At 36.3% G+C, this 24,605-nt stretch overlaps 1 protein-coding gene across 3 annotated transcripts in view; it reads left to right on the top strand.

Moving 5' to 3' along the window:
- The window catches only part of KIDINS220 (kinase D interacting substrate 220), a 77,653-nt gene extending 56,654 nt beyond the window's left edge, over positions 1 to 20,999 (top strand). The window contains exons 24-30 of one of the 3 annotated variants that reach the window (XM_050315829.1): positions 1,093 to 1,319; positions 5,450 to 5,560; positions 6,424 to 6,480; positions 12,649 to 12,789; positions 15,266 to 15,364; positions 16,454 to 16,702; positions 18,597 to 20,999. In XM_050315829.1, coding sequence (XP_050171786.1) covers positions 1,093 to 1,319; positions 5,450 to 5,560; positions 6,424 to 6,480; positions 12,649 to 12,789; positions 15,266 to 15,364; positions 16,454 to 16,702; positions 18,597 to 19,868 — 2,156 coding nt within the window. In that variant the 3' untranslated portion in view covers positions 19,869 to 20,999. The remainder of the gene's footprint in view (positions 1 to 1,092; positions 1,320 to 5,449; positions 5,561 to 6,423; positions 6,481 to 12,648; positions 12,790 to 15,265; positions 15,365 to 16,453; positions 16,703 to 18,596) is intronic. The other 2 variants (XM_050315830.1, XM_050315831.1) reach the window with 2 other exon arrangements.
- Positions 21,000 to 24,605: the final 3,606 nt, after the last annotated feature.

Here is a 24,605-nt window from a genome sequence, read left to right as displayed (position 1 = left end):
CAACCTTTGACCAAACACCGTCATGTCAACCACAGCAATAAGTGCCATATCCAGGTGTTTTTTATTGAATGCTTCCAGGGATGGTGACTTCACCACTTCCCTTGGCAGCCCTTCTGATGCTTAACCACCTCTTCGGCAATGAAATTCTTCCTGATGTCCAACCTGAATCTCCCCCAGCGCAGTTGCCTTCTGCCTGCTGTGGGGAGGGTACAGGACCCCCTGGATCCTGTTTTTTTCTGGTGGCTGTTCTGTCTCAGGGAGGCCAGAGCATGATTCCAATAGTTTCTCTTCTTGGACTCTGTCATGCTCCTTAACCTTTCTGCTTCCTCACTTAGCTGTGCCACCAGGCTGGATCAGGATCATCTGCCTGATCACATCCCACACAGCTGTTGTCTCTACTACTGTCCAATACTGGTGACTGGCTCTGGCCCTCCCTGCACTGTGAGACCTGGATGGGAACTTTGTTTGGGTTGTCACATCCTTCATGGCAAGTGCAGAGGACATAACTTTCTGCCTTGTGGATACCATATCCGAGCTCCTTCCCAGAGGGTGATGACCACCAGTAGAGCTCACCTCTTGAGTTGGTGGAGTGACTACCCCCTTCCTGTGCACATGGCTGTGCAAACTGCCTCATCGTGCTCCTGGTCAATCCCACTCCCTGGGCTGAGGTGTGCTGGGGACCTCGGTTTCATTAACACCTGCTGTAAGAATACTGAGAGCTCCTGGTGGGTCTGAAAAAACCCCTTTGTGGAGGGATCTGTTGCTCTGCCATGGAACAGACCAGCCTTGGAGCAGCTTCTCTTGGACAGTGACAGTTAGGTTCTTTTAGGTTAAAAAAAAAGTGTTTAGAGGCATTTAGTATGCTACATAAATTTATGCGATGAATTGTCCTAACTGTCTTAAAGACTCCTGATGATCATCAGGAGAAATTAACCAAATACAGCGGAAATTTGACATTCTACTTGGCATTCTACTTGGTGAATTCTATTTGGAGTTAAATACACAAAATGTACTGTGAATGAATTGGCAAACAAATGAAAACTTTTCCAAATAGCTCAAGCAAGATCTTATTCTTACCTATTTATTTTTCAGATGTTCGTGCTGCAAGAGACCAAATGAATATTGGAGGACTTCCTTATCCCACATTGCCTTTACATGAGGCACCTGCAAGAGCAACATCTGTGTTCAGTCAGCCTTCATCAGCTTGCTCTTCTACAACCTCCTTCAATGGACCTTTCAATAACGGAGTTTTATCACCACAACCTCATAGCAGTTACTATAGTGGTATGACAGGACCTCAGCATCCCTTTTACAATCGGGTAAATAATCGAGATCCAATTAACATTCTTCTGATTTAATCTGGTAATACTGCAGGTGCCATCTATAAAATACCCATGCAAGTTTTATTTGGGAGTTCAGCAAAGCCCAGGAGTTGACAAATCTCACAGTAACGTTCAGTCACTGTTGTCTGGGGGAAAAATGTGGTAAAAAAAAATTAACAAGGAGGAAAAAGGTCAAATCATTTTGAGACACTGCTCAGTTGTAGAATATTTTAGAGTTGTTTTTTTTGGGATGGAAGGGTAAACTTTACTCAGTTATTCACATGCTCACAGACATTGAAAGGGATCCCAGGTTTTTCTTGGTGACTTGTTAAAACATACAGAAACTCAAGTGGGGAGCTACATTACGAAAATGTATGTCTGTCTTCCCTTTTGTCTCTTTTTAAAGTTTTTCTGTGATCTTTTCCCTAATCCAGTGTTGCACTAGTTTAAAACAGTTAACATAAGTTGCATAAAACATACATTTTGAGCTATTTGTGGGCCTCAGGAAACGTAGTCCTGGGAATGGCTCACCTGAAAATTAAATGAAGTGCTTTACTGTACAGTCAAATCAAGTCTAAACTTTCTGTTTTTGTGGGATGTATTCAGTATTTTTAAACTTTATTTTTAAATTTTTTTTTTAGTACTATCATAAAAAAAATATAGAGAACTGAAATAAGTCATAGCTTATTCTATCTGTAGGAAATAGCCTTAATTTTAAGTAGATTTGACTGTAGGTAAATGTATAAAGTAGTAAGCTGGAAAGTAAATTGAATTATTCCTAAATCAGTGTTTATTAACCAAAGCAAAAAAAAAAAAAAAAGTACATGTAGCACAGAAGTTTTTAAGTTACCTATTCTAAAATTATCCTTGTATATCTTCACTATAGTGACATAGTGTTTTGTTGAAAATAACGTAAAATGACGTATACTTTGAAGTAGTCCAACACTGATAAACACTTGTCACATGAGTATTTGTGCTGATACCAGCTCAACTTTGTTAAAATAGGTGTTTCATTGGCAGCCCTGTTTTTGTGTCTGTTTTGCCCTGTTTTGTGTTACTGTACATGACAAGGTTTAAAGTCTGGGGTGATAATACCACTGAAACCTGTATGGGGGTTTTTTGGCTCTAATAAGCATTACAGAAACAATTATTGGTGAGTCATAAGCTGTTCTTACAATCGGTTTATTTGTTCATTTGTGTGAAGTACATACACAGGCTTACAGGTATTCTTACTTTTTTACCTGCTGAAGACTAAAACGCTTCAGTTTTGGCCTTTCTCCCTGGAATTTTATACTACCCTTCTAAAGTGTAATTGTTTTTAGTGTTTCACTTACACATATTGTCGAGAGAGCTGTATTCATTACTTTAGACTCATAAAGGTACTGTCATGAACACCACATACTGAGATAAGTGATGAGGACCTTTTAAGAGTAGGAAATTCATCCTGAAAGACTGTTTCCTTCAGCACTTTCAATCATATTTCGCTTCCCAGGTTTTTGTAAGAATGGTGTTTAAAAAAAAAAAAAAAAAGGCAATTGAAGAATAGGCTTTCCCCAGTAGAAGTTTCCAAGAGAGGTCTTGGATTCTGATATGACACAGCACAATAGATTCAAATGCTTCTGTGGACGTGGCTGAATTTTTATTCAAAACCACCCTAAGTTCTGGGGATATGTGCCATATTCTGACCAGTAAAAGGTTCCTGTCCTGTTGTCTTTAAGCATTCATCTGTGCTTAAGAAAAAAACCTTTGAGCTGTTGGGGAAAATGCTCTGTTTATTTTTAGGAGATACACTTTTTCATTACATATGTTTCGTCTTTGTTCTTTAGATTCTTCTGTTTTGTGGACATTGAACTTGCAGTGATGTAATTTATTAATTTTTGTTTTAAAATCCCATTCTCCCTCTGGGTAGCTGTAAAGGAAATGGTCCTGTTTATCAGGTCTTCAACTTAACGCTCTGGCTCTCAGTATAGGACTGTGCTGTCATGTATAATTGACCACTGTCTAATGACCTGATTACAAGCTGAATTCAGGTTCAACTTCTAAGAATTGCAGCTCTCATCGATCATTGTGGGGATCATTTTTCTTATAGGGAAGGTCACAGCAGTAGGCAAGTCTACCTTGGGATTTTGTGAGTGGGAGCTAGAATAAATGGTATGTGAATACTTGTTTGGGTTTTTTTTCCAGAAAAGAAAAAAATTCTCTGGTATCTTGAAAAACTAATAACCACTCCCATGTTTTGTAGGCTATGTGCAGACTTGATGAACAACTCTACACTGATTTATGCCCAATATGTCTTTATATTGATATCATGTTTTTATGATACCTGTATCATCATATTTCAAATGAAGATTGAGTCTGTAGTGTTCAAGCCTATAATTGAGAATTAATCCCACAGTTGGGAAGCAGTGGAGTAGCTGAAGTGGGCTCAAGGCTTGATTAGAAATTATGGAAGAATTGTGGGATATTTATCTTAGTGGGCATATTTTTTTCCATTGCTTTCTAGTTTGATGTCTCACAACCAGCAAGTGGGTGCTCAGTGTGTATTTCAGAGAACAGACACTGCAGTGAGAGCTGGGCACTTGAATGCAGTATGATCGTTGAGCATTTCATGCTTGGGGTATTTCCACACGGTTTAAAACTCTTAGTGGAAAACTGATGCATCAGATTATTCCATTATATTTTCTGGAAATTAATCTCTCTTTAAAAAAAAAGTTCATATTATTTCTAGAACATGTCTTATGACAGTGGGATAATTTCAGTTCAGTGAATCTTCTGCATCTTTCTAACCAGGTATTTTCTAACCAGTTAAGGTAAGGCAAAGGCTAGCTATTGGTTCTCCTACCTATTTAAACCAAACCAAACTTCCCATTTAGACTAATGGTTACAGTGCATATTATGTAACTTCAAACATTGGAGGAGCGTATGAAATTTTTGTGGTAATTGTGTGAAAGTGTTCAGAGTCTCCTTCTAGCAGCTAAGCATATGGGACCATTTTTATTTTCCTTAAAGTGCTCAAAGTTTTAGCATATGCCATTTACGTAAGTGATACCCTCAGACATTAAACTTAAATTTCTTAATTCATAGAGAGCTGCTTCTAAATACAGAAGGGTTTTTTTTCTATTGACAAATATAAAGTGAAATATTCCAACAAATTTTACTCTGCCCTCATAGATTGACCCTTGAGTTATAGAATTATTTACTCTTTACTGAATTTGCTGCAGTAGATTAATCAGAATCTTGTCATGTGCAGAAACACAAACCAAATAATGTATTTTTTGGTTAAATAACTGGATAATACCATTTTGGAAATGCTACATATAGAAATCTACAGAAATCTATAATACAGCCATTGTTTTGAGATTTTTTTAGGGTTTTGTGATTTTTGTTTGTTTGTTTGTTTATTTGTTTGTTTTGGGGGTTTTATTAAGAACTGGGTAATGAGTTGAAAGCAATGAGTGCTATAATTCTGCTTTTTCCAAAGTCTAAATTAACATTGTCCTTTAAAATGATATTTGCTGAACAACATGCATTAACATATTTCCAACAAAACAAAGCTCAAATACTGTCTGCTATAAGAATCTATTTATAAATTTATAAAATCTAGCATTTGTGGAAACCCTCAGGTTGGGTGCCACAAATATGGGAAGTTCTAGTGATGCTATTATGTGTCACACTTTTTGTTTGTTTGGTACAATTGTCCTGGCTATTGTTAATGATTGCAGGTTTTACTGAGCATCTGATTTTGAGTTTAGAAGGTCAGAGAGTGAAATTGTCAGAATTATTCCTTAAATTATCCTTTTGCCATACTCAAAACAGATGTTAGAGTGTAGCTACCAAAAAAACCACTCCAACTCTGTTCCTGCAGAAAACCATGCCAGAGCACCTGTTGGCTCTGAGGAAAATGAAAGGGTGTCATTGCTGAGGGATTTTGAAGAACTCACTCCAGAGCTTTTGACTGAATTCTGTTCAATACAAAAAGCAAAGAAAGCAATTAGTAATTTCTGTTTTCACTTTATTAAATTCAACTAGAGGATGTGTTTTGTTGAAATGATTTTTATTTTATTATTACATTTTGATTTGTGTAATTGTTTGTCCCTTTTTTGTTACACTTTTTTTTTTTTCCATAGCCATTCTTTGCCCCATATCTTTACATGCCAAGGTATTACCCTGGCAGTTCTCATCTCATCTCACGTCCACCACTAAAAACGAGTTTGTCCAGAGATCAGAACAATGGCCTAGTAAGTATTTTGAAGGGTAATTCAAATACTAACCTAGACAATAAGTATAGTGAGTAATGAAAATGAAGGTTATTAATGATGATTCTCTATTAGACAAGTATAAGCTTTATATTATAAATATTTTAAGTGAAGGTATTATTAACGTGTAATGTAAAATGTATTTTGTTTTAACTTTAGAAATTCTGTACAGAGGAAATCCAACTCTAACATCCATGTATCAAGATTAAAGGAGTAATACTGGAAAAAAATATTTTAATGAAAACACCAATTGTACTGTAACACCAAAATTGATATAGTTTAATATTGTAAGAAAATGAGTATTACTTGTAAACTTGTTCCATTTTTTCTAATAATATGTCACAAATTCTTTGGCGTATCTGTAGAAGATAAAATTGCATCCTTTAATGTTGTAACAAATACTAGAAACTGGAATGTGAAATTAAAAAGTTAAAAGAAGTGTAAAACAAAATACATTTTATCTTAAGTGTTTTTGCAAGTACATATAATTCAACTTTACCCGTTGAAAAGGAGAAATGAGCAGACTTTTCTACCTTTCTATAGAATAATACATTTCCTATTTAACAGTATTTATTTTACTGACAGATGGCTGTTCAAATGGATTTATGAACTAAGGAAAGATAAAAATGTAAAAGCCTCACTTGTCCATCACTTTAATTCTAGGATATTGATACAATGAGCAAAACTGTTAAAAGGTTGTAACAGTTTTAATCACTTAAAGAAAACAAATGTGTTTCTGTTGAATTATGTATTATTATGAGATCATTCTCATTCACTGTTTACTTCATAATTTTTGTTGAGCCCTTGATCATTTTACCCAAACCATAATATTTTGTTGTTGTTAGGATGTTATCAAGGAGGATGCTGATGAGGGGCTTCCTTCACCCACAGACCCCTCAATGGTAAATGAGTAGTCATGTGGTGTGGAAATTTTAGCATCTCATTGCTTTTTCAGCAGTAATGAGTCTGCATTAATCATAACTGCAGTTCACTAACACTGCATCAGTGGCTTTGGTGGGCAAATAGAGTAGTTGAAAACTAATGTAGTTCGTGAATGAATTTAAGAGCTAATATTTCACTTGTGAGATGTATTCTATTTTTCCCTGTAGTTTTCCCCTTGCCTTTCTCAGTAGCTGTGGTGAGCTTTCAGTAAAGAGTGTTGTGGTAGCTAAACAGAGTGAAGAATGACAGCTGGTCATTCAGTGCTTAAATTTTAGAAGTAACTGTGTTTCTCTGCTTCAGTCAACTCTCTCGCCCGAACTCTACTTCTTTAGTTGGTGACATAAAGCTATTGAAGGTAACACTGTATAAAGCAACTTCTGATAGAAATGGGAAAAAAGAAATTGCTGGTCATAAGCTTATTCTTGAGTCCAAATGCTAACAGCTGCCTTTTCCATGACTTGTTGTTGTTTTATCATAAGTATTCACACAAAGAAGTCATCTTTATGGTATAAGTTTTAACTGTAGTTGTGATCATGATTTATTACTGAAACAAAGAGGTTCAGATGACGGTCGTGTATGGGTGATGCAATGGAAGATGTACCCTAAAGTTCTCTCCCTCACATCATTAACTACCTTGTGTGAAGGAAGTAATTTTTCCTTGTAGTATATTTTTGGAGATGCTGATGTCTTCCCTGTGTTTGATTCCTTATCTCAGTATCCCATTCTCTTCCCAGACCATTGAAATTTCTCAAAAAAGGTCTTTCTCAGAAGTATTAGAGTGATGACTGAAGTGTGTGTGAATCCATGAGTGTGAAAAGGGACACAAGCCTGAAAAAGTGGGATTTAGTCTCAGGGCAAAGTAGTGAATGATTCCAGCAGCAGCCCTGGACCTGGTTGCTCTTCTGCTTGCTGCTGCTATCTTAAAGCACACATAGGCTGCAGCTTCAAACAGCAATTTAAGAGATTCCTCTAAGTTATAGAATCTGTTGCCTGTAAGTAAGGAAGAAAATATAGGAGTTAAAACAGTAAAAAGAAACTGTGTGTGAAATAACTATAGTGGAGGATTTTATTAGATCTATTTTTGAGTTTAATTTAAAGTATTGCGAGTCTGTGTAGTGCAGCACATCAGATCATATACTTTTCTAAGATTTAGCAACATTTAACCTATGGTATAAATCTAAAACTTTGAATTTCTTTTTAAAGTCTCTAGATAGTTGACAGGAATGTTGTCAGTCAGGGTATGGTATTTTGTGTAATGCCTTGTCAGGGTTTCATCTATTCTAAAACAACTTCTTTTGTCAACTGTATTGAGTTTTCTGTGAAAAGAAACAGTATTATACTTGTGTTATGTACTCAATTATCTCTAGATGATAGGTGCAATAATTTCATCCAGCTATTTAGGTAACTCATAATTGATGAGTCGTTGCTACTGTATAAATGATACAACTTTACTTATTAAATGGTTTGGTGCATGCGAAGTAATTAAATAAAGTAAAAAAACTGCACAAAGTAGTTAATGAAAACCAAGATGTGTAATTGGTTTGGTGATTGAAAACAAGAGGAGCATGTAGAATCAAAATTGTCTTTCATGCATAACTGGCAAGGAGCCAGAAATGTTGCAATTTTACTTCTGTGTAAAATAGAAAATAATCATTATTTTGAATGTTTGAGTTGTAACAGGGCAAAAAAAAAAAGGATTAGTCAGGAGTATAATTTTTTTTTATATATAGATCATCATTGCTGCTTATTGCTTGAGTTGACAGAGCTGTTGAGGCTGTTATGTGATCTGGTTAAGGCCTCAGTGTTGTTGTCAGTCTGACATTGGATTTGACCAAGTTCTGAAATTTCAGATCCTAATCATTAGTCCCGTAATATCAGTGAAAGTCTACGTTAGCTTAGGAGAAATGAGGAATATTTTGGGAACGGTCATCCCGTATAAAGAATTTGATACACCTTCTACCACTTTCTGTATTTCTATATTTGTATTCTTCTATATTCGGATTCTGTTGCTGATGATAAAACTTGTCTGTCTCAGACTGTAGTTAACTGTTCTTTGCTGAATGGATCCAAACATAGGTGTCAAACTGGTAAGTTTACCAAACACCATCTAGTTGTATCGGCATGAAGCTGCATTGCAAATTTTAGGGTATTGGCTTAAATCACTAATGAAAATAGACTTCAGGTATCTTTGACAACCTTTGACATCTGGGATGGAGGCAAACATGCATTTCTGCTGTTTTTACTGTACAAATGCTTATTCCTGAATAACTTTTGAGTGCTCTTTTGAAGAGTTTGTAGATGGATTGCAGTGTTACCAGGTATGGAATGGTAACATAGAATGGCTCAGAGGATCCTCTATTACGTTAGAAATCAAACTAGCATTAGCAGTGCTTATCTGTGATAAAGTTGATTTTGTGCTTTAGTTTGCATTGTTAAATGTGACAAGTTAGGATGCAGCTTGTTGCGATATAATTCCTTTGTTTGCTTAAATACATTTTTCGTACTGCACTGAATATATAATCACTTAATATGCAGTTAGTATGTGTGCTTTGAATGAGAACTAACATAGTCCAGAGCATGTAGTGTAGATAAATATACAGCACTCTAAGAAACTGGAAGTAATTTTCAAAGCTTTGAGCATGAATGAAAATGTATGGCATGGGAGTTTTCTTACAGATTTTCCAGTGCTTTTATGCGGCATTTTTGTGATTTGAATATTTGTTCTCATAAGAAATAACTTTTCAGTTCTGTGGGTGTGCTGGTTTGCTTTATTTGGGGGGGGGGGAGGGTAGTGGGCAGGTTCAGTTATACAGAAGTTTTAAGAACTACTTGAGATACATCAGTGATATAACGTGATCTTGAAATGACCAGAGAATGTTTTATTAAAAGCAGGATTTTCAATTAGAAACATTATATAAAACTTTTATGCAAAACAAAATATAGCAAGTGTTGTTTTTTTACAAGTGCAAACCAGAGTTGTCTGCTCATGGGAAAATAGTATTTGTATGGCATATCCTAAGTGTATATTGTGAAGATCTTCTTAGAGGTTTCATCACATTATATCCCATTTCTGTCCTAACAGTGATTTCCTCTGTTTACTTGAAAGCATGTCATCTCTATGTTCAACCTGTGTGATGTCGCTTTAAGCTGTTGTTTCTTTTAATTCTGTTTTGTCCTTTTCTGAAAGCTGTGTGAGTCTGGGTTAAACAAAAACAGACAGGTACAGCCACTTTCTGTGAATTATCATTCACTTGTTTCAGAGTCATTTCAGAAGCTCTCATAGTGGTGCTTCATGCTGGGCTGTCTGTAAACTAATGCTCATTACTAGCCTTGAGGTTTGTTTTGACAAGCTGCTTTTAGCTTTTGCATGGCAAATACTTTTCAGACTAATGTTCTCTAAGCATCTCTCACAAAACCACTAAGGCTGAAAAATGTGTCAGTTTAAGTACAGTTTTAATTCACTTACATGATGACAATATCCCTAAAGCTATTACATTACTTATTCTTCAGAGAGTGCTTTTTATAAAGAATGATTTGGATTAATGTGCATCTATTTCAAACAGTTCACACTTCAACAAAAATAGTCTAAATATTTTAGCTCTTTTATGTATTTTTTTTATACACAGAAAGCAAAGTTTCTAAACTAAGTCTTCATGCATGCAGAAAGAATAACTTGTTCTTGATTGCTAAAAAACCATTTTGATCTGTAGGAGAACTGTTAAATTAGAAGTGTTTAAAACTTCATTTATTTCTGGATATGTCATAAATGTATTTAATAGATTCTGAGAACAAAGGCAATTGCTTGCATACATTGCTTAGGGATCATTTATTTTAGTAGTGCTGCAATGTAATTTTTGCTATAATGGTTTACTTTATTTTAATTGATAAGCTTTTTTTCAAAAAATAATTAAGATTTGAATTATCTTAATATCTTTTCTCCATTGATGTTTTATCTAACTCATGCCAATAGTAAATAGTGTGTTTGTGGGGAAATAATGGACAAAACCAGTATTCTGAAGAAAAGCTGAAAACTGAAAAAAGTTTTTTAAAAAGGAAAAATAAAGATGTTCATAAAAGTATATGATAAATAGTTTATGGGTGAAGCTCCATCCTGTCATCTTCATCAGTTTGATGGTTGTCTTGTATCCTTAACATGATGTAGATTTTAGATGTGCTAAAAATCAGACTAAATTAAGACATAAAATTTGTCCTTTAGATGCCTGTGTGATAACTAATTAGATATTGCAGGCAACTAATTAGGGAGACATTGCAGAATCTGAAAAGTAGCTGTCTTGTCCTCAGAAGGAATACCAAACCCTTGCTTAAGAGCCTAGGCTGCAGTGGAATTATAATGTCTAATTTTGATGCAATAATTTAGGTAGACTGCCCTCCCAGAAGATGGGGTATATCTTTTGTCTGTGTAGTATCCAGTGGACATCACACTAAAAAGACAAAAATATAAATGGTCACAGGGACAAAGATTAGTGTCCCAGCTGTTTCTAGGCAAGTGTGTGAACCGCCAGGCTTAAATTCCCAACAACCTCCTGTAGGGTTCCTGAATGGAGTTGATAGCTATTTTTAAGTCCATTTCAAGCACATCTGGCAGAGAACTTGAGGCAATTACATGTAATAGCATCTAAACTTTGAAACTGTGAGCAGCTTAGCTGGGGAGAACACCTTCCTCTCCAGATCAGGATACCTTTGATAACAGTGCGTCAGAAATAACTCTGAGGTTAAATGGTAGTAGATAATGGGGTTTGGATTGCTGCCTTGGAATTACTAGTTGAATAAATTCTTTGTAAATATCCTGGTTTAGATAATTCAGATATTGTTAATGGCATTCTCTGTGATGATCCTTGGTTTTCATAAGCAGTGTATTTGGATCTATTAATTTATATTAATTCTAAAAGATTAAACAACTTTGAAGTAAATAAATAAAAATGAGGGGAAAGTATTGCAATTATAGAACCAGTCTTCACTGGTGATTTGAGTATAATAAAACTTGATTAACTGAACTCTGGATTGTCAAAGCACACGTTTACATCCTAGTGTTTATGCATCTGATGATGAGCTCTGAAGCTTTAGAAGCTCTTTTGCATCCTCCCAAAGTGAGCTGTTTGGTGCCTGGTCTACAGTGCTGAAATCAAAATTTCATGTTCAGGAAAAAGCGAGGGTGCAGCCTCCCTCCCAGGAGGAGAGTGTACTCTGTACCTACATAGGGGGGTACTTTATAGCTGATAGAACTGTTTCTGATTTTGCTTTTAGGAATTTGGAATCACTAGTGTAACTGTGCACAGGTCCCCATCCAAGGAGTATATGGGGTTTTCTAGAGAACATACTGTCTTAGTGTAGTGACTACATGCAGATGCATTTGGTTTGGTTTTCCACCCTTTCTTTGAAATTCCCAGAAGCTGGCAACATTAACGGGACAACTCCTATGTTTTCAAAGCTGAATCATAAATAATTTCTACCTAAATCTTGCCAAAGTTTGAGATGTGTGAAGCATCCTTGTAGTATCTTGGAGGGCAGTTGCAGTGCTGATGAGTGTTTCTGTACTGTGGTACACAGCCCCTGGGCTGATCTTGCATAAATGGAGTTTAAGGAACCTCTGGAAAATGGACAGATGTTGCTAAAATTACCCAATGAATCCAAATCATTGAGGAGCTATGTTTTAGGTTATCTTTGTCTCATACTAAACCAGAAGTTTTTAAAACAGGAAAATCTGAGTCATATCTGCATTATTTGAAAAAAACAAACATCCCAGAACTAAACTAACTACTAAAATCAGGGAGAAACTTGTGAGTAAAGGTCCATTTTAAATTGATTAACCCTTACTTAGTATTTCTGATTTTTATGTTTCTTTTCTTAACATAATTTAGGAGAGTTATTTTGTCATAGAGGCAGAACACAAGATGCTGGGGTTTTTTCTCGTATAAATATCTATAATAAAGGTTTCCCAATATATAGATATTCTGATAGCAATTAAAAATGCCTGTGCATTCTTAGTCTCAGCTCTTAATTTTAAAATGTAGTTGAACACAGCTTGATTTGTGTTAGTGTGTATTGTGAAATTCTCGGTGTACTGAGTACTTGAACAAGTCTTATGTGCACATTTTCTCACATTACAGGGAACAGGACCAGGATCAACCACAGGAGGATCACATGTGTCTCTGAGCACAATGAGTGTGGAAGCTGTGTGTGAGAAGCTAAAGCAGATAGATGGTCTGGATCAGAGCATGTTACCTCAGTACTCTGCAACAATAAAAAAGGTATTAGCGGAATTTCATTGATGTGTTTAGTACCTAAACATGGAGGTACACAAGGAAAAGGAAATACTTAGTTGCCTCTCTTCTTGAAAATGTTTACTAAAACACATAAAATGTCGAAACAACATCCTAACTTCTGTGCATGCCAAGTTTGGAGGACATTTTTAATACAAGCATTTTTTTTTCTGAGAAAATGTGTTCTGTCAAAAGGGAAAAGCAGTCAGAAATATAAATGCTGATGAGACTAGTTATTTTGAGAATAGTGGCGAGAAAAACGTTTTCAAAATTGCCATGTATAATAAATAGATAAAAAAGGTTGAAAATGTGTTCTATCTCCAGGTAGCGACATCCCTTTCTTTTTCTCTGTGAAAAATTGGCACATCTCTTCTGTTGTAAATGAGTGGTGAAGATGGTTCCATTTCTTTATCACAGTCCACATCTATGTGCTTCAGAAAAAGGCCACTGAACGTTTTTGTGCTACTGTTCTTTTTCTGATAGATACATTAGCACAGAATAATTTTTTCCTTTATTATTTTTTTTTCACTGTTCTGTATGCTCCTTTTACAAAGAAAGAAGGGAAAAATACAAAGGTTGTCATTAGTGAGTGTTTTTGCTGAGCTCGCTTTGTCCTGGAACTTATCATATCTTAACAAATACAGGAAGGATGTTGATTCAAGCATTAAGAGACAGGTTTAAGTTGCTTAAAGCAAGAAGTAGGATGTTAGATTGCAGGTCATTAAACGTAGCAGCAAAAAATTTCAGTTGCTTCCGTTGCCCTACAGTGCGAAAAGAATGTGCTCATCAGTTATCTCTAATGAGATTCCTCTTATTTATATTCTTGAATTTCTTGCTGTAAAAAAGAAGGGTGAAAATGGCTCAGCCTGGTCATTTTCCTGATTTGATTTAAGACCATCTACTGGGATACGGGAACAAAATCACTGAGATCCCTCAATATGAGTGGAGCTCTCAACTTGGGTCTTCCACTTTCTGACTGCTCTCCTAAGACATGGTTCCTCTTTCACATTCTGTCCATCCACTGCTATGTGGCATAAAGAGAAATACCTCCCATTGTTATGCAGTTGAAATGGTTCTGTATTGAATTTGGTGCCTTTGAAAGTTAAGCACTGTATAAACATGCCTCATATAAGGAATCACCTTTCTGGAATATAGATGTTGTTTAGGCACTTCTTTCTTCAGAAAGAAGTCTAGTCTTCTATCCCTGAGTATTTCTGATGATAGGAGGAATGTAAACCTGTATTATGCAGAGAGGAAACTTGATGGAGGTAGTACTTGATCTTAGATGCCTTAAGCCATGGGTCAGATCATGCCTGGAACTTCACTGTCTGATTGTCTTCAGATGCTCAGGCATCTGCAGTCCAGTTGTGTTCTGAGTCAGAGAAATTTAGGCAGACTAATATGGTTTATTGTCCCTGGAATTTTCTACCACTAATATGTTGTTTCCTTATGTATGTTTACAGAACACAATCATATTGCTTTCATATACACATTTTTAGTGTATATTTATATTATTATTTAATATTTCCATTTTTTTCTGTGACTCATAGAATCATAGAATTAACTGGTTGGAAGAGACCTCTGAGATCATCAAGTCCAACCCTCGATCCAACCCCACTGTGATTACTAGATCATGGCACTCAGTGCCACATCCAGCCTCATTTTAAAAACCTCCAGGGACGGTGAATCCACCACCTCTCTGGGCAGGCCATTCCAATGCCTGATCACTCTCTCTGTAAAGAACTTCTTTCTAATACCCAACCTAAACCTCCCCTGACAGAGCTTAAGCCCATGCCCTCTTGTCCTATTGCTGATTGCCTGGGAGAAGAGACCGACCCCCACCTGGCTACAACCTCCTCTCAGGTAGTTGTAGAGAGTGATGAGGTCACCCCTGAGCTCCCTCTTCTCCAGACTAAACAACCCCAACTCCCTCAGCCTCTTCTCACAGGACTTGTGCTCAAGTCCCTTCACCAGCCTGGTTGCTCTTCTCTGGACCTGCTCCAGCACCTCAATATCCTTCCTGAACTGAGGGGCCCAGAACTGGAAACAGCACTCCAGATGTGGCCTCACCAGCACTGAGTACAGGGCAAGGATCACTTCTCTTGTTCCTGATGCAGGCCAGGATGCCATTGGCCTTCTTGGCCACCTGGGCACACTGCTGGCTCATGTTCAGCCTCCTGTCGATCAGCACCCCCAGATCCCTTTCCACCTGGCTGCTCTCCAGCCACTCTGTCCCCAGCCTGTAGTGCTGCAGGGGGTTGTTGTGGCTCTTGTCCATCAGCAATCATCAATAAATATACTTTTATAAAAACACATGGTTATTATATAGAATTGGAATTAAGAGTGGTGTTGGGGAGTTTTCACTAGTAGTCCCCATCCAATTTTAATTACCTTTTTAGTCTATTAGTACCAATGCCATTAGTCTTGTATCTGTAATTTACATTATTTAGTGTTATTGTTTCAGGCAAATATAAATGGTCGTGTCTTGGCTCAGTGCAATATTGACGAACTGAAAAAAGAAATGAATATGAATTTTGGTGACTGGCACCTGTTCAGGAGCATGGTAAGACTTTCTGTTCACTATTCAGGTCATCATAAATTAGTCTTTTTCAATATTAATATTTTTTTCTTCCTCTTTGCTTTCTAGTTGTCATCACTTTTAAGTTTGTGAGTCTTAAAACATGCACACATCTATTATTTTGTTACATTGTCTTTTTGTCTTGAGCACTAATGAATAACTGTTTCCCTATGGATTTTCATCTTAACTGATTGTGAACTCTGAAGTTTTGCCTCCTCTTTTTGTAGGATCTGTTTTTTCCTTTATGGGTTCCCCTTTCAAATTTGTCTATTTTAATGAAATGGTCAGAACTTAACTCTTTTTGAAGCCTTTGTCCTTCTGTTAAAAATTACTCAGAGAATTCAAAGTATGTGTAATAATATGGGCAAGGAATTGGACAGCCAGGCTGTTAGAGATGTGTGGTCCACAGTTGCATAAGCCTGATTTTTAAAGGAACTAAGCTAACAATCAAGCCAATAAGATAAATATACAGTATTCTATTGACACATACTTGTATAATACAAGAATGCTCCATGCTATTATTGAAGCTTACATATAGATTTTTAATATCCCCTATTTCCTTCCTCCCAGTTTGAAAGTAAATGGCAGTGTTACAGGAAGAGTTACACATCACAGAGAACTGTGTTTTCTCTTAAGTATTTTTAGACTATTGCCAGTTTTCTTTCTGAAAATAACAATATGTCTCTCAACTGCTAAGTCAGTCTTGAAAACACTGAGAATTACAGAATGAGATTTATTGTTAGATAAGAAGTGTTTGGTTTTGATTTTAAATTTATTGTGTATCACTAGTTTAACAAGACTTTAAGTGTTTTTGTGACATGAATTATTTCAAGGGTCTGAGCAGTAATAACAATTTTTAAATACAAAAAATTGTTAAATATTAAAATGTGATTTGCAGTAAAGACAATGAAAGCACTAGGTCTGTGAACAGATTTTTCTTTGCACTTTTCCATGGTCACAACCACATAGGCAGGTATATTTTTACAGTTGTGAGTTCCTCAGTCTTCTTTTTAATAGAATTCTTGTTTGTCAGTTTTGGAAGCTATTTCTAACTGTTTCTTTTTGTGCATTAAGATACTTGAAATGAGAAACTCAGAAAATCAGGCTGTTCAGGAAGATTCTCGTGGAGCAACTGAGCACGTTACAACTGCGATTCCTCACAGTGAACTTACTCGCCGTCCTGGGCATAACACTGAGTTGCCTCACACTGAGCTGACAGGTCTTGCTGGTCAAGCTCCCTACACACTTAACTTCAGCTTTGAAGAACTCAACACAATCGGTCTTGATGAAGCTCCTCCACGCCACAGTAACTTAAGTTGGCAGGTATTTAATAGAGAAATGTATTCTGCTTGTTTATCCATATGGAAAAGAGGTTTTTTCCATTCTTTCATAAAGACAGGTCAAGAAATATGTCTGCTGGGACGGTTCATATACTTTCAGTTCTCCATTTTGGTAAAAACTTGTTCTGCAGAGATGTGAACTCTAACCCAACTCTGCAAGTCAGAGTCTTTAGTCTTCATCATCTGAAAACTTTTCATGTGTTCCAGTAATCACTCTTCATGACAAAAAAATGAAAGCTGTCATGCTTTTTTTCATCTAGTTTAGAGTGGTGTCATGCAATACTTCCGTTTATCGTAGTATTCAGGTTTTGTGTATGAAATATTTTAGCTAAGTGCTAGCTAGATGTTATGCCATTCAAGGGATTACAGATATATTTGTTAGGTTTTTTAAAACAGACAACTACAGTGCTCCATGACATCAGAGCCTTGTCCTGAGAATGCATAACCTATTCAGAGACTCCAGAGCTGACATCCGTCACTAACTTTCTGCCATAGGTTGTGGTAATTTTTTCTGTAACTTATGAAATCACCTGAAGTGTGGAATTTTCATTTGTCTTTATGAAATAAGGCAAATCAGTTGGTAGCCAAATAGTGGTTAGAATTTAAAAAACCAAGCAAACAAAAAACCCCCACCAAACCCAAACATTTTAGCATTTTTTTCGTCTCTGGAAGTAAATTAAAAAATCTTGAAGGTTCATCAGAATAGGAAGACACTGCAAGTTACTAACTATAGATGATATTTTTAATAATGAAAATTGTCCATGAAAATAGGTTTGGGTTATATATCCCAGAGATAGATGTCTATCCCAGATAGCTCTGAATGTGTGCATGCATGTTTGTGTGTGTTTGTAGGGTCCTGATTACCCTTACTGCCTATTTCCAGCAATGGACTATCAGTGTATGCTTTTCCAAACCAAAACTGGCATTACTCACAGTTGTTGTATTTAAGTAAATAGTGCTTCTGATGCCCAGTTATCTGAAGTTGAATCAAAAGAATGAGAAAGGTAGTTTGTCCTTAAGAAAACATTAGAATTGACCTGTTGGAATTTTTTTAATCAATACTGATTAAAAAATAATATTGCTGCTTCTCTGCTGTGGTGGGTTGACCCTGCCTGGACACCAGGTACCCACCAAAGCTGCTCTGTCACTGCCCTCCACTGACTCAGGGAGAGAAAATACAATGAGGGGCTCCTGGGTCGAGATAAGGGCTGGGAGAGATCACTCACCAGTGACTGTCATGAGCAAAAGAGACTCCACTTGGGAAAATTAGTTTAATTTATGACCAATCAAATCAGAGTATGGTATTGAGAAATAAAGCCAATTCTAAAAGCAGAGGAGGGGGCAAAGAGAAATATGTTTGCCAGAAAACCAACTTTTCTGAAATCAGCTATATGCAGTGGCGTTTTGCCAGGATATATTGAAGTATGTAGTGTGGGGGTCTTTTAAAAATGTTTTTGAGAGATGTTCAACATTTAGATGAATTCTTCCTGTCTAATATAAAATGCTAATTTTGTAGATGTACAAAAATGTATTAGAAAAGCCCATCTTGACATACAAATTCAATTCTTATAATTATATACTCAAATGTTAGCCTCAAATGCACTGGATAAAATGCTTGTTTTGTGGAAATTTTTCGTTACGGGGACGAACAATAAGAATACTTTGTAAGTTTAGTGAATGTGTGTGTGATTGCATATATATGATTATAGTAAGCTTATTTTAATTATAGCATTGACAATTTCACTTGCATAATCTGTTTGCAGCAACAAAAAGAATAATTTAAGCACATACTTAATGGTCTTAGTTCATTTAAGATCAGTAAAAGTAAAAATAAATAGTTCATTTAACTGTTCTCTCTTCTTTCTTTTTTTTTCCAGTCACAAACTCGTAGAACTCCAAGTCTTTCAAGTCTTAACTCTCAAGATTCTAGTATTGAAATATCAAAACTTACTGACAAGGTGCAGGCAGAGTACAGAGATGCATATAGAGAGTATATTGCTCAGATGTCACAATTAGAAGGAGGTGCCAATTCTACTACAGTAAGTGGGAGGTCCTCCCCTCATAGCTCAAGTGCTTTTTATATGGGGCAGAGTACATCAGGGGGTTCCTTGCACTCCAGTTCAGAGCAGGAAAAAGGAAAAGATGGTGAACAGAAACAAGACGATGGAAGAAAGTCCTTCTTGCTGAAGAGAAATGATGTTGTTGATTACAGCACTTCAGGTGTTTCTACTAGTGATGCATCTCCTTTGGATCCTATTACTGAAGAAGATGAAAAATCTGATCAGTCTGGTTCCAAGCTTCTCCCAGGGAAGAAGTCTTCAGAAAGAACAAGTATATTCCAGGCTGCAGATTTAAAACTTAAGGGAGTTACTCTCCGGTATCAGAAACTTCCCAGTGATGAAGATGAGTCTGGAACTGAGGAATCGGATAATACTCCTCTTCTTAAGGAAGGTAAAGATAAGAAAACAGATGTCAAAGTAGAGAAGCAGCCCAAATCTCCAGAACATGGTTCTGAACCTATTAGAACCTTTATCAAAGCAAAGGAGTACTTGACAGATGCCCTTTTGGATAAGAAAGATTCATCTGACTCTGGTGTAAGATCCAATGAAAGTTCTCCAAATCATTCCCTCCATAATGAAGGAGCAGATGATTCACAGCTTGAAAAGGCAAATCTCATTGAGCTTGAAGACGACAGTCACAGTGCAAAGAGAGGAATTCCACACAGCCTTAGTGGCCTTCAAGATCCAGCTGTGGTTCGCATGTCTATTTGCTCAGAAGATAAGAAAAGCCCTTCTGAAAGCAGCCTGATAGCAAGTAGCCCTGAAGAGAACTGGCCAGCTTGCCAGAAAGTCTATAATTTAAACAGAACCCCTAGTACAGTCACCTTAAATAACAACAGTGCTCCAAGCAATCGAGCTAATCAAAATTTTGAAGAAATACAAGGTATCAGAGATCCATCTCAAATTATCCTGCACCCTGGCTCAGGTTCCAATCCCACTGCAGTTCAGAATGAGAACCTGAAGACGGTTGCTCACAAGCGGAGCCAGCGTTCAAGTTACACCAGGCTTTCAAAAGATTCATCAGAGCTCCACACGGTTGCAGGCTCAGAGGGAGCTGGTTTTGGAGAAGAGAGAGAAAGTATCCTGTAAAGAGCAGCCAGGTTAAAAAGAGGTTGCCCATGAATTGTAGCTTACTTGGAATTCTTTGTCAGTCTGTGGTTACATTAAGCTTTGTAGTTCAAGCTTTCAGTATTGTAATAGATGGTCTAGATTATTTTCAGTCATTTTCTTGGAGAGAAGGAGTAATTTTTACAAAAAGCAAACTACTTCAGACCTTCCCCACTTATAAAAGCCGTACTTGACGGCATGGAAAACCAGTTCTTTGTTAAGACACTGTGCAAAGGTTTGGTATGGGGCAGATGTTACAGAGTAAGTATGGTTTAATTATGAAAATTATGATGTGATTTCTGTTGGGATATGTATTACTTATCCCATCTAAACATTCCAGTTAATTCTGTGTACTTGCAAGTAAAGTTAATACTGTCCATCCTTGCCATTTGATGTATCAGATGCCAGAACATTAATATCACAACCTGTGACACCCTTATCAAACTTTGCTTTGATTTGTGGATTCATGTGTGCAACATATATTACATATGTTGAAATTTGAGTGTTAAAATACTTCTTTGCCTATATGTATGCTTTTACTCTTTGTATGTTCAGTAATTGCAGTTGGCTTTGTGATCTTTGGGTAAAGTGGTGATAAGGTTTGTAAGGAACATTGTCTTGATGTGTCACTGGAATTGGCAGTTATTTATAAGGTAATACCTTATCACTGACATAATTGATCCGTTATTTATTGTACGTACATAATTTTGCAGTCACTAAATAGATGATCTCAATAGATGCAACCACCTGAGCTACATTAAAATGTTATGAGGATAAGGTATGAATATGATGTCTGAATTTAGGAAGCATTTGTAGCTGTGTGTGGTTTTTTCTTGGTACAGTGTTTATCATTTGGTTATGGAAAGAAACTTAAGCAGTGTTTGCCCTTCTAAAACTAATACATACTTTTTGGAATCTTGTCAAAGCTGTACGCCAGCTTCTTTACTTCTGAAGTACAGTGTTTGAAGATTTTTTTATTATCTTAAGTAACGTACCTGAATGATGTTGTAGCAAATGCTTGTACTGTCCAGTGAAATCTGCATGGTTTGGAGGAAGAATTGTTGAAACTAGAGTCTGCTAGTAGAAAGAGAATAAAAAATAAATTGACGTGTTGGGCTTGTGTCCAAATTTTTTTTATTTGCGGTATTTTGTTCCTTCACTTGATAAAAATGTTAAATCCATATTGTTTTGGTTAAAGTGCTTCAAAGATTTAATTTTTATAAATGCATTAAAACAATGTCATTAATAATACATCAAATCATTAAGTATAAAAATACATTTGATTGATGCAATTGCCAAAGCAGACATTTCTAAAAGAAGTGTGCTGTGAGCTGCAGAGAAGTGGCCACCTCCCACTAGTCCAAAGCAGTAACCCTGCTGTTTGTGCCAGTTAACATGTACTGGTAGCTCTGTAAAGCTTTGTTTATGTCCCACTGTATCTCCAACCAGATACTTCCCGAGGGACCATGTGGTCTTGGCCTTTGTTATCCAAATCAAGAGGATGCATTTCCATGCCAGAGTCAACATAAAAACTGGCTTTATCTAGGCTCTCTGTTTTTTTCATTCACGGATGTCGTGTACTTACAGGACTGGAGATGTGGTCTGTATAGTTTTGGATTCTGTTGAATTGGTGTGTTATTTGATTGAATTAAAATTTACTCATCAAAGCATTACTGAAGTACTGGAAATTTGTATGCTCATGTCTCTGTCTATTAGATTAACAGTTTAACCGAAATGCCTCCCAAAACAAAATAAGAAGTCCACAAAGCCTGCACAGCTTCATGATATTTCGCTAAATCTTTGGGAACAGTTTTTTGGGTTGGGTTCTTCCTATTAAAAATAAAAGTTCATTACTCTGCTTTCAGAAATTTTTGGCATGTTAAATCTTTTTATGGAAAGATACTTATAAGCATTGTTTTTTAAGAGAAGACATGTAGCATTCTTCGTTTAGACACACTCAGTTTTTATGAGAGATACTAATGTTTTAAAATATTTTTAATTTTTTAAAGTCCTCAAGTAATCCAAATGGATGAATTACAAATTTCCATGTAGTTTTGAGGTCTTTTTCTTCCTGGAAGTTTTCAACTCTTCATAAAATACCAACATTGGGATAAAATAGGCACTTGAGTAGAAAACTTCAGCATTTTTAATCTTATGTTCACTAATACCAGTGTAGTTTGTTACCATCATTAAGAAACAATAGTTATAAGCAAAGTGTCTGTGTAAGATGGCACAGGACTTGGTGTAATACTCCCTTTGGGTATGAAGATCCATGTCTTGGATGGCATGTGGGTACCTAAAATCATTTCGGTTCCAAACAGCAGTTCGATCCTGTTTCACTGAACTGCTTCAATTGCATCATATATAATGCAGGCTGTAGTTTATATCATTAGATGTGTTCATGGACTTGATATTTAATGCCTGCCTAGCAGAGTTCCTAGAATAAGGAAAATATGAATCCTTCATAGCGTATTTAAGGATAATATGCCACAAAAGCTGGTTTTTAACAGGGCAGTAAATATAACTGACTCTTAGAATCTGCTTGCATAAAAATAACTACACAGGATGCATTTTTCTTCTCCATTGAAGAACCTTGTAAAATTTTTTTATACAGGTGTTCGTAAGCTAACAGAAGAAAGTGTTGTACTGTGATAGAGGGAGAGAGGAGAAAAGAAAGAAGAGAGAAATGGAATACTTACTACAGCACAGTAGTAAGAAGTGTCTTTTAGTACATAACAAGTATATGTGAGTTACTGCAAATGTTAAATGATTTTTTCACATGTAAAATATGACAGAATAACATTTGCAAGAATTAAAAATACACTGCAGTTTCCTAGCTGAAATTAGTTCTTTCTCTACCACAGTTTCTATGGTTACTTGCTTGCTTAGTTTGTTGCACAATTCTTGGAGTTAAAAAACCATAAACAATTTCCAGTGTTGAAATATTAAATGTTAGCTGTGTGACTTGTGGGAATCATGGAACCCAAGAGTTCCATAGAGAATGGAAATGAATGAAGAATATAAAACAATAAGACAACTGCAGACTTATTTCTGGTATTCACCACTTTCCAAAACTCTTGTAACGATAGTTTATGTATCCACTCTAAGTTTGAATGGCTGAACAGAGGAACTTGAAACCACGACTGCTTTGCCCAGCTGAACCTTATGAGCACAGTTTGGCCTGTCTTGTTGTGATGCCTGGATATGTTTGCATGGTAAGGTGAAAATAGATCAGTTTTGGAAGGAATAATTGGATGCAAGTAACATTTCAGGTTTTATATGAAAGTCTTACGGCTATTTGCTAGCCAGGGTGGCAGTTTAAGAGGAAGGGGCAGAGGGAAGTTTTTACATCCCCCTCATAAAACTTGCAACAAAATAATGGTCTGGTAAAATTCTTGGAGAGTCTGGAGAAAAGTTTCCATTTTGTGCCTGTCCTGGTCACTCTGTGTGACTTAGCCCATGCAGTAGAATATATGTGTGATACTGGTAAGTTTTCAGTCTTTGGCTTTCTTCAGTTTTCTTTTTAAATACTGGAAATTTTTTTGTTTCTTCCCTAATTTTTTTCTTTATATAATCTTTGGGAAACTTTCCTGAGACACACTTATGATGGATTTATACTGCATGCTGGAAATAGGTGGTTTCTCTTGTGATCTGGGATTCAACTGTTCACTTCTGTCAACAGAATCCTTAAAGTCTTTTTCACATTTTCAGCTATAGCAGGAAGCTTTCTGGACCTCATGTTAAGAATATGGGAAGTTCTGTGTATGACCACAAGAACCACAAGCAAAGGATCCCAAATAGCATCTTTTATCCATAGTCCAGCATGTTGTACCCTGTGGCCTTGATAATGGATCAGCTTTATCATCTGTTACAGGTTTATTTACGTTTCTAAACACGTTTGTAAGAAATTGCCAAAGAAAATGATACCTGGATATTTGAGGTCTCTTACATAAAAGCCAGTAGTGTTCATACCAGGTAGTGAATTTGCTGTTGGGATTTTGGTCTTTTCTGTGCCACATAGTAGCTGTAGTGGGGAGAACTTAGAGCAAAATTCCAGTTCCAGTAAAGCAAAGGAGACTGCAAAGGCTGTGCTAACCTTACATGCTGTTTTCTGTCAGCCTTGTGGTGTTTTTTTTTCTAGATTTCTGTTATCTTTATATTTCATCAGTATAAGGACAGGATGGGGAATATTTTACCTACAGTTTTTCTCTCTGGGAATATAGAATAGTTTCGTGAGTTAGACATATTCTCACGGGTTTCTGAATTTTAACAAAAAGGAATAAAAAACAGGAAAGTGGATGCTCAAAAAATTTAATAATATAAAGTATAAATAATATTGAACCATGTTTCAAACAGAACAAGAGTTTTCTAAAGACTAATTGGCACATGGAGACCAATCAAGCTGTTAAAAAGATGATCTTAGCTGTATAACATCCAGCTAACTTTTTCTTTAAAGATGTCACGCAAGCTGAGTATGCAGCATGTTCCACTCTTTGGAAGCAGGTTATAGAAGTCAAAATGCAATTTAAAGCTAATTAAAAGTTGTGAGAGGTTTTATATAACAAAAGTTTATAATTGAGAGTTAAGGTATATTTCTTTTAAAGATGAGATTCTAGCAACAACTTTTTGTTATGTGAATTAGCGTTGCCACAACAGAGTGTTCAAGGTTTCATGTTTGAGCTCTCCTTTCTGAGTAGTGACATTTCACATCCTCGTTGC

This window comes from Myiozetetes cayanensis, unplaced genomic scaffold (assembly GCF_022539395.1).
Source record: "Myiozetetes cayanensis isolate MyiCay16 unplaced genomic scaffold, myiCay2020 scf2-11, whole genome shotgun sequence".
Classification (NCBI taxonomy): Eukaryota; Metazoa; Chordata; class Aves; order Passeriformes; family Tyrannidae; genus Myiozetetes; species Myiozetetes cayanensis.
This window is presented reverse-complemented; position numbering and strand designations above follow the sequence as displayed.